This window comes from Fukomys damarensis, unplaced genomic scaffold (assembly GCF_012274545.1).
Source record: "Fukomys damarensis isolate Sample0158 unplaced genomic scaffold, DMR_v1.0_HiC HiC_scaffold_15, whole genome shotgun sequence".
Classification (NCBI taxonomy): domain Eukaryota; kingdom Metazoa; phylum Chordata; class Mammalia; order Rodentia; family Bathyergidae; genus Fukomys; species Fukomys damarensis.
In genome coordinates, this window is record NW_022900927.1 from 33,503,137 (window position 1) to 33,513,958 (window position 10,822).

At 37.5% G+C, this 10,822-nt stretch overlaps 1 protein-coding gene across 1 annotated transcript in view; it reads left to right on the forward strand.

Annotated features, from left to right (window-relative positions):
• Positions 1-5,899, forward strand: part of Nup107 (nucleoporin 107) — a 39,566-nt gene extending 33,667 nt beyond the window's left edge. The window contains exons 23-26 of the mRNA XM_019210646.2: positions 690-815; positions 1,592-1,705; positions 5,134-5,301; positions 5,654-5,899. Coding sequence (XP_019066191.1) covers positions 690-815; positions 1,592-1,705; positions 5,134-5,301; positions 5,654-5,761 — 516 coding nt within the window. The 3' untranslated portion in view covers positions 5,762-5,899. The remainder of the gene's footprint in view (positions 1-689; positions 816-1,591; positions 1,706-5,133; positions 5,302-5,653) is intronic.
• The last annotated feature ends 4,923 nt before the right edge of the window (positions 5,900-10,822 follow it).

The window sequence follows — 10,822 nt, forward strand, 5'->3', positions numbered from 1 at the left end:
TTTTTTTTACTTTCCCTCCAGTGCTTTCCTCTCATCTCTGGATGCCTCTCTCATGCCCACAGGTCCAGCTCCCTGTTTTCTGTCACTTCTATGTTACTTTGTTCTTTAAAATACTTATAGTTTGAGTTTCTCATATAAGAGAAATCACATGATATTTAACCTTTGTTTTTGATTTGTTTTACTTAGGATTATGGTCTCAAGATGCACTCATTTTCCTACAAATGACTAAAATTCATCCATATATATATATATATATGTATATATATATATATATATACATACATACATACTGTGGATAAACACGGTGTCATTTGATAAAACATTTACATATTTGCAATGATTTGGGTAGGTGCAAAAAAATAATTGAAGTTTTTTGTTTCTTGATGATATAAAATTATTTCTGCAAATCAGATCTTTAAAGGCTTTTAGAAACTCATTTTTTCATATTTTTTAAAATTTGCATTTTAGGAAGCCCATGAAACTTTTACTGAGTGGTTTAACCATGAATGCAGCTCTATAAACACGGTGTCATTTGATAAAACATTTACATATTTGCAATGATTTGGGTAGGTGCAAAAAAATAATTGAACTGTTTTGTTTCTTGATGATATAAAATTATTTCTGCAAATCAGATCTTTAAAGGCTTTTAGAAACTCATTTTTTCATATTTTTTAAAATTTGCATTTTAGGAAGCCCATGAAACTTTTACTGAGTGGTTTAACCATATGAATGCAGCTCCACAAAAACCTACTTTAATATCCCAGCCAAGTTTTACTGAGCAAGTAGCTTATGAACATAAAGAAAAGAAATATGAAGTAAGTTCAATGTGGGATCTGGAATGAGCTTATTGTGCTTTATAAATGTATGTTAGTATTTAAAGATGTCATTTATTTAGCAGTTATACTCTGATTATAATAGATCTTGTTAATGTTCTGGTTTAGAAAAGAAGCTGTCTGTTTAGTTTCTTTGTTTTGTTTTGGTTTTTTGGTACCGGGGATTGAACTCAGGTCCTTGCGCTTGCAAGGCAGGCCACTGAACCGCTGAGCTAAATCCCCAGCCTGTTTAGTTTTTTATAGGTAATTAATATTCAAAAATACCTTCATGTAACATTAGCATTTACTTAGTTCATATTTCATTATTTTTTTAACAGCTGTCTGATGGTAATTTTTATTTTATTTATTTATTGGTAATTATTTTTATATTTTACCAACTTTTTTTTTTTCCTAATTGATGTAACCATTTTTGTTTGTTTTGTTTTTTGTGGCTTTTTGAGACAGCGTCTCACTATGTAGCCCAGGCTGGCCTCAAACTCACAGTGATCTTCGTACCTCAGCCTCCCATGTGCTGGGATTACAGGTGTTCACCACCATGCCTGGCCCAACTCCTAAGAATTATATATATTCCTTTTGTATATTCTTGTCTGTATTTTAAAAATACATTATGAGGCTGGGGTTGTAGCTTTGTGGTAGGATACTTGCCTATCATACTTGAGGCCCTGGGTTTAATACAGCCAAAAAAATGTGGGGGAGGTCTAAAAATACATTATCTGTTGAATTTTGTTCATTATGTCTGCCTTATATTTGTTTTGTAGATGGATTATGATATTTGGAAAGGACATTTGGATGCCCTAACTGCTGATGTCAAGGAGAAAATGTACAATGTCTTGTTGTTTGTTGATGGAGGATGGATGGTAGATGTCAGAGAGGTAAACTGTTCATTGTTCATACCTAAAACAAACCATGAACACTGTGTGTTTTCAATTTTCTGTCTCTGAATAGGAACATCTATAGGTTTTATATAACCTTTGTATTTATAGCTAAATGTCCCATATTTATAGGTAAAAATAACTGGGGAACAGATATATTTAACTATTAACTTTATATTTAATATATTCATATGGGATACTAAAATGTAATTTTAAAAATTCTGGACCAATAGTTTAAATTGTACATGTATTTCACTTAATTTAGATATTGACAAGTCCAATAGCATAAATAAAATACACAGAGAGCAGTGGCTCTCACCCTTGGATGGCCTAGATTGAGAACCAGTTACAAAAGTATTAAACACCATAAGAAAGCACAGATTAGGCAGCGTGGTAGCATACACCGCCATCTCAGCACAGTGGGAGGCTGAAGCATTAGACACTGGTTCCTGTAGCTTCACCTCATGTTTTTAGTCACTACAGTGTGGTAGGGTAACTGAGTGCCCCAAGGCACTGGAATTAGTGTTAGAGGCCAGTGGCACAGTGAGATGGGCAGTGGGAGTGAAGTGGGCGGCTCACAGTTACCTGCCCTTCACTACCTCTACCATCTCCACCTCTACCACATCTAGTTCAAGCCTCTACTTTCTTGCTTTGCTTCCCTCTCTCCCTCCCTCTCTCTCTTTCTTTTTGTTTTTCTTTCCTCCCCTCATCCCCCCTTCCATTTGTCTTTTGGGGACAGAGTGTCACTCTGTAGTTCAGGTTTTCCTTAACCTCACTGTGTGGCCTAGGCTGGCTCAAACTTGCAGCAATCATCCTGCTTCAGCCTCCTGAGTTCTGGGATTGTAGGTATGCGCCACTATGCTTGACTCCCATTCTTCTTTATATATAGTTCCTTGCTTATCAACTCATGATCCTTTTAAATCAAAATACATGTCACTCTCATACCCAGAACTTTCTGATGGTTTCTCACTACACTTTGAATTATATCCATAGTTCTCTTGATATACAAGACTATACATATGCTTCTTTTGTTTTTTAACTCTCTCCCCAGTCTTGTATCCTATCACTGTGTTTTAGCTTTGTGGGCCTCTGCTGTTCTTCTGCACAGAATGTTCTTTCATCAAGATACCTGTATGGATGGCTTTTGACTTCTCTCAGCAGTTCCATCTCCCTCAGGCAGACGTTCTTTCCACCCTCCAACACCCTGCCTTTTTTCCCCCGTACTCAAGACTAACACATTCACAACATGGCTATAATTCGTATATCTCGCTGCTGGGCGGTGGCATGGGCCAATCATACATGGACCACCAGTGGTTCAAGCCAGTGGGAACATGTTAAACCTTACCTGTGCTAGACACTGAGCTACTCCTTCAGCCCCTCTTAAATTGCATATGTACAAGCCAGGCTTGGTGGCGCACGCCTGTAATCCTAGCACTCACGAGGCTGAGGCAGGAGGATCACTGTGAGTTTGAGATCAGCCTGGGCTACATAGTTCCAGGTCAGTCTCACTACATAGTGAGACCCTGTCTCAAAAAACAAACAACAACAATAACAACAAAAATTGCATATGTACATACACACCTGTCCTATCTTATCTTCTTACGCTATTTTTCCTTTGTAGCACTTAGCCCATTCTGATATGTGTTCATTTATTTGCCTTTTTGTTTCTATTTCCATCATAATATGACCTTCAAGAAAGAACCTGTTTTCTTCAGTTTGAACTTAATGCTTAAATGAATGCCTAGCACACAAGAGGTTTTTGGTAGCTATTTGGTAAATAAATGGTAGTACATTACTGGAGTGAATACATTGTGTTCAGATTAGAGACTCCTGTAAAATCAGTACCTGTGAACTCCTGCTGGCAGTACATATCAGTTAATGAGTTTGTCTCACATATAAAGCACTATATGTCCCTGGGGTGGAAAGAATCTTTTTTTTTATATATACAGAATCTGCCAAAAAAAAATGTATACACACTTCAGGAAAAGAAAAAACTTGTATAAATATTTTAATACGAAATTTATTGAGACATCATGAGATTATCAAGTTACTTTTGGCCTCTACGGTTACAACAGGTGCTCAAGGGTGTCTGTTATCTTCCAGACATTTATTAGTACAGCAAACTGCTTCTTAGTCACTGAGATTGCTGCACATGCATTTTCCATTTTTTTCTCTAAGAGCCGGCAGTGTAGTGAGTTTTCTGTGATATATGATATCCTCTAGGGTCCCCCATACAAGAGAAACAGCATCTATTGAAAAAACATCATACTATTTTTGTGTTTCTTAGTTTTGGCGGACTCTGTATTTACAAAGTAATTCAAAGCTATTGATTATCCCAGATAAGAAAAAAAATCTTAGGTTGTTACAGAACAGTTGATTCCTTTTCTTGTGGCAAATCTCAGGGCCTATCTGGTGTGCTTCTGGATAACAGCCATTCTGCTGGCATAGGAATTCATTATAGTTTGCAAAAGAGATCAGTTCTATGTGGTGGCTGTAATCTCAGCACTTGGGAGGTTGAGGCAGGCAGCAGAACTGCTTCAAGTTTTTCCTCGCTTGGACAGTACATATACTAAAATTAGAACTGCTGCAAGTTTGAGGCCAGCCTGGGCTACATGGTGAGTTCAAGCTCAGCCTAAACTACATATTGAGACCTTGTATCAAGGGTGGGAGAGAGAGTGCCTGCAACACCCCCAGATGTTATGAGAGCAACCACAGAACTTCCAAGGAATAGCTACCAGAATCTGTCCTAGAAGATTATTAACAAATAAATAGCAGAAGTGGAGGAACCAGAAACAATTTGCCTCCTTAACACAGAAGAAAGACTACATTGGAGCACAGATGAAAAGGCCCCCAAAGCAGCAGTTTTTTCATTCTTTTGTTTTTGAGACAAATTCTCACTATGTACTACTCCAGGCTGGTCTTACTACCTGGTAGCCTGGCTAGATTTGAACTCTGGATATTTCTGCTTCAGGTTCCCAGAGTACTGGAATTACAAGCTTTAGAAAAACCCTGTAGCTTTTGACTCTGGGCTGGATTCAGTCTACTTGTCCCTCAGTATCATGGGATGGAGGTTGGTTTCAGGTCCCCATGTGTATACTAAAGTCACACCACTAATTCCACTGTGTAAATGGCGCAGTATTTTCGTATAACCTACAAGCATTCTCCTATATCCTGTAAATCATCTCTGAATTACTTATAATACCTAATATGGTGTGAATAGTTATACTATCTTGTTTGGGAAGTACAAAAAGGTTGTGCATGTTTAGTACAGATGCAACTTTTTTTTTTTTCCTGAATATTTTCTGTCTGTGCTTGGTTGGATCTGCAGATTCTGAGCCCATGGATATTCAGGGCCTGCTGTACCTGACTTTCTATTCATGAAGTGTATTTATCTTAAAGTTGTCAAAATTCTTGATGTCTCTTGGTAGGATCCTGAAGGAGACCATGAAAGGACACATCAAATGGTTTTATTGAGAAAGCTTTGTCTGCCAAGACTGTGTTTTCTGCTTCACACCATACTGCATACCACGAGTCAGTACCAGGAGTGCCTGCAGTTGGCTGACATGGTGTCCTCCGAGCGCCACAAGCTCTACCTGGTGAGTCCACAGCATCTGCGCTTGTAAGTTCAGTGATGGGATCCAGTGAGCTAATGTTCTGGCATGTTCATATTTTAAGCTGGCCTTGGATTTTCTGAAACTAATAGTACAGTTGTAGTGTAGGTGCTTTCTCCCCCACAAAATATATATGTACATACAAGCGGTAGTACCAACATACAAACTAACTCTGAGAAATAACCTTGAGTTCCTGACCCACTCTAATACATGAGCCTTTGACCATATGAACCTTACAAGGGATTTCTTCTTATATTAAGCTAATTAGATTGATTAGGTATCAGTAAGTTCATAGCTTTCTTTTTCTAATTAATTTTTTTTTCTTTTTAAATATCAGGTATTTTCTAAACAAGAACTAAAGAAATTGCTGCAGAAGTTAAGGGAATCCTCTCTCATGCTTCTGGATCAGGGACTTGACCCATTAGGATATGAAATTCAGTCATAATTCATCCACTGGTTATATTCTCACTAATTCCCATGACAAATGGAGGTGTTTTTTTAAATAAAATATGCATATTTGTAATTACTGGAATTTTTTGTATTATTTGGGAGAGAATGTAAAACTTAGGTATTTGGATTTTGTACTTTTCAGAATATTATGGTGATACTTAAAAAACATAATGTGTTACATTGCTATTTCCCTAAATGTGTTTTAAAGTAAAATTATATAAAATTAAAATTTTCTGTTCTTAAAAATTCCAGGATTCTTTCTATTGTGTAATAAGAAAATTAAATTTCTTGTCCTAACTTATTTTTGTAATTTTAAATACTCTGATGTCTTCAAATTATAAGCAGGGTGGAAAGCAGATTCATTTTCAAGCCAGATATTTCACATTTATCATAAAACTTAGTGGTTCTTAATATTAAAATTAAAAGAATATAGCAAGATGCACAGCAAAGGAAACCACCAGTAGCATGAAGAGACAGCTTACAGAATAGGAAAATATTTTTGTCAGACGCTCCTCAGAGCATTAATACCTAGAATGTATAAAGAACTCAAAAAAATTAGATTTCCCAGATTTAAAGACACAAGCAAAAACACTTCTCAAGCCAAGCGTGGTGGCTCATGCCTGTAATCCCAGCACTCAGGAGGCTGAGGCAGGAGAATCACTGTGAGTTCGAGAACAGCCTGGGCCACATAGTGAGTTCCAGGTCAGTCTCAACTACATAGTGAGACCCTGTCTGAAAAAAAAAACAACAACAACAAAAATACTTCTCAGATGAGGAAATACAGTTGGCCAATAAATACACGAAAAAATGTTCAACATCACTGGCCACTTAAAAATACAAAACAATATTAATGGCCAGGTATGGGGGCACATGCCTGTAATTCCAGCACTCAGGCTGAAGCAGGAGGATTACTGTGAGTTCAGGGTCAACCTGGGCTACATAGTGAATTCAAGACCAGCCTGAACTACCTAGCGAGACCTTGTCTCAAAAAAAATTCCGTCTCACCCCAGAAAGAATGGCTGCTGTCATGAAATCAACTGATAACAAATGCTGGCAAGGTTGTAGGTGGAGCCCTTCATTGTTGGTGTGAGTGTAAACTGATGGAACCATTATGGAAATAAGTATGGAGATTCCTTAAGATAAAAATTGAAATCCCATCTAACCCAGTTATATCCCTTTTGAATATCATACCACAGGCACAAAGAATTGGTTGTATTTCTCAGGAGAGCCCTGATGAATACATACATGTAAAACAAGTCACCCAGTGCAGTGGAGCTGCCTGTAATCTCCCAGCACTTAGGAGGCTAAGGCAGGAGCGTCGGCTACATAGTGAGACCCTGTCTCAAAAAAAAAGGAACTTTATTGTATTGAAATTATCTCTGAATATGTATTATCTTCTTTAAAACTACAGGCTGTATAATTCCATTTCTATACAATTCCAGAAACCACAAACTAATCTGATTACAGAAAGCAGACCAGCATTGCCGAGGATGAGAGGGGCAGATTACAAGTGTGTGTATTTATGTACATTCTGAACCAAACAATATGAAACTCATTTGTTATTTATTCAAGACAAGGGGGTTCAAAAAGCCATTTACAATTTAGATTAGGTCTAACAGACCAAATCATTGAAAAATATGGGATAGTGAAATGCCAGCTATAATGTCCATTGCTCCATCTTCACCACTGTGTTTGGTGGGTAGACATTTTATTGAAATTATACCACCCACAGGAAAAAAGGAAAGGCTCACGTGATAGTGTAAAGTGTGTTAAAAGACAATAAAGCAAAAAGAATTCAGAAAGAGACTAGATACTACTGTTTAGATTGTATGTTGGTTTTTATTCAGTGTTTTAAGAAATACCATACGCAGAACAATTATTGAATAAATTTGATAAAATTGGCATTTGTGTATTTCCTGTTATAAAAATGAAAAAAAAATATGCACGTTTTAGTTATCCTGTACTTAAACAATTGGATTGCTAAGTGGTTTTAAAAAAAGAATAGCTAAAAATAAAAGACTGACAGCAACAAAAGTTGGCAAGAATGTGGAATAGGCCGATAACATTATTGCTGGGAGTAATGTAAAATAGTACCATCTTTGGGGAGATTTCTGAATAATTTATCCACAAATTTTACCCTAATACCCAACAGAAATGAAAATACATTCCATAGAAATGTGTACAAAAATGTTCATAGTAATGCTTACCACATGTGAGGCCCTGAATTTAATGCCCCACACCGCATGTGCACGCAGGCACATGTGGGTGCGAGTGCACACACAGAGCTCATAACAGCTTTATATATAAAACAGTCCCAAAATGGAAGTGATCTAACCTAATATCCATCAGTAAGAGAAAGTCTAAGCAAATTCACATTCATACAAAAGAATACCACTTGACAATCTTGAAAGAACTATCAATATATTCAACAAAAGAATACACTGTAGATATTTTTATCCTTTTTTTTCTTTTTCTTTTTCTTTTTTTTTTTTTTTTTTTTTTTTTTTCTTTTTTTTTTTTTTTCTTTTTTTTTTTTTTTCTTTTTTTTTTTTTTTCTTTTTTTTTTTTTTTTTTTTTTTGTGTGTGTGTGTGTGTGTGGTGCTGGGGATCTAACCTAGGGCCTTGTGTGCACTAAGCAGATGCTCTACTCCTGAGCTACACCCCCAGCCCTGATATCTACCTTTTAACCCAAATTTCAGAGTTTGTATTTTAACTACAGGTGCTCCTTGACTTACGATGAGGTTACCACTTGTGGTATATTCATGCAAAAGAATACTACTCTGCAGTCTTTCTGGTACTGGGAATCAAACTCAGGACCTTGCACTTGCCAGGCAGGTACTGTGCTACTCTGTAATCTTGAAATAACTGATAATATTCAACCAAAGAATACACTAGATATTTTTATTTTTTTTGTTGTTTCCTTTTTAGGGTGATGGAGGCTCTACCCTAGAGCCTCATGCACATTAGCAGGTACTCTACAGCTGAGCTATATCCCAGCCCTAACAGTTTGATCTTTTAATCCAAGTTTCAGAGTTCTCACTTTAACTGCAGATGCTCCTTGACTTAAAATGAAGTTATGTCTTAGTAAACCCATCAGAAATTAAAAGTTTTGTAAGTTGAAAATACTCCTTGACTTAACACAGTGGGTTTAAGTACTGCAAAAGCAAACAAAACATTAAAAACTACTGTGCATCCAAAGCATAAAAGTTCTTACAGAAAAATAAGAAAAAGCAAGTACTCCTGTTACCATGGGATGGATCCAACAGATTCCAGGCCTTGTGTACAAGCAGAAACATAAGGGTAGCATGGGCAGAAAAGTGCTGTTAGGGGTGACAGGAAAATAAAAGTACAGCACAGCACACTGATAAATGTGGCTTTCAGATGGAAAAATGTTCACCCTAGTCAGAGTGTCAATCCTTGGGTGTCACTAAGAATGACAGGACTGATTGACAGGGTGCTGAGTCATCTCAGGTGCTTTCAGTGAGCATGCCTGTCCCATAATTCTCTCCGATTTAACTGTAGGTATGAAATGTAGTACATATTTATGGACTTAATAAGGTCCAGGTGGGGATACTGATAGGCCAGGAGATCTGTCAGTTACTGTAGCCTAGAGCTTCAGGGATTTCTTGGGTCAGTGTAATTTTATTCTCTACTTCTTTCAGAACACTGGAAGGAGGACTGGGGTACTGTCCAAAATCAAATGGGTGGAGGGGAGTGGTCTCCCAGCCCCCATTGTACTACCTGTACTACCCCTATAGAAAATGAAGAGAGAATAAAAACAGATGATTGGCGAATAGCTTATTTAAGCCTGTGAAAGGATATTCAATTCCTTAGAAATGTAGAAGTAGTTTCTCCAGATGAATGGATGAAATATGGTAAAGCCAGGTGTGGTGGTGTATGCCTGTAGTCCCAGCATTCAGGAGGATTGCTCTGAATTCGAGGCCAGCCTGGACTACATAGAGTTCAAGGCCAGCCTGAACTAATATGGAGACCCTGTCTCAGAGAGAGAGAAAAAAAAGGTATTTACACACAGTAGAGTACTAGTCTGCCATAAATTAGGATAAATGAGTCATTTGCAGGAAAATGGCTGCACCTTGAGACCATAACTGAGTGAAATAAATCAGACACCTAAGTTTAAATATGGTGTGGTTACTTATATGACAAAACCAAAATAGCAAAATAAAAGATAGCTAATAGGAAGCAAGGAGATCTTTCTGAAATGGGAAGGAGATCAAGAAATGGAGAGAGGGGGAGTTAGGTGGGGAGAGGGGAAGGGGATGAAAAAAAGAATTAAAATGTTACGTATATGTACCAATTCTCCACAAGGAATGGAATTTTGTACAGCAGATATACTAAACATAATTTGTCACTATTTGCTTTTATCAATTATTGAAAATGAATTAGTTGGTGTGGCAGAATAAGGAAAGTCATTCTCATGTTGCAGCAGTGTGACTGTAAACGTGCAGACTGGAGACTAATCAGGCAGTATAAACCCAAAGTCTAAAGTCCCCCTCACTTCCTGAAATCTGCACTTGATGCTACTAAGGTATTATTGTTAAGCCTCTTAGCAGTATACATAATACTGTGGTAGTACAGGAAAAGTACTTTTAGTGTCACCGAAGTATGTGGGGGTGAAAAAGACAGGTAAGTAAAAATTTGAAGCAAATGTGCCACAATACTGATAAGCCTATGTTATGAGTTCTCTATGCTGAGTTTTTTGTTCGTTTGTTGTACTGAGAATTGAACCATATAAGCCAATCCCTTTTTATAATTCTTTTTTTTTTTCCTCTGAAACAGGGTCTTGCTAATTTGCCCAAATTCGCCTGCCTCAGCCTCCTGAGTACTGGGATTACAGGCGTGAGCCACCACACTCTGCATATTTGGATTTAAATCTTTAATCCCACTCCTTCAATATGTAATCTTTCCTTCGCCATAGCTGATTCTAAGTCTGCTCAGCATCCGTCTCTGCATAAAATTGGCCTACTACCCAGCACAGCCCACTCGCCGGGTACCGCCCGGAGTAGACCGTGGGGCGTGGCTCCACAGCTCAGGGCCA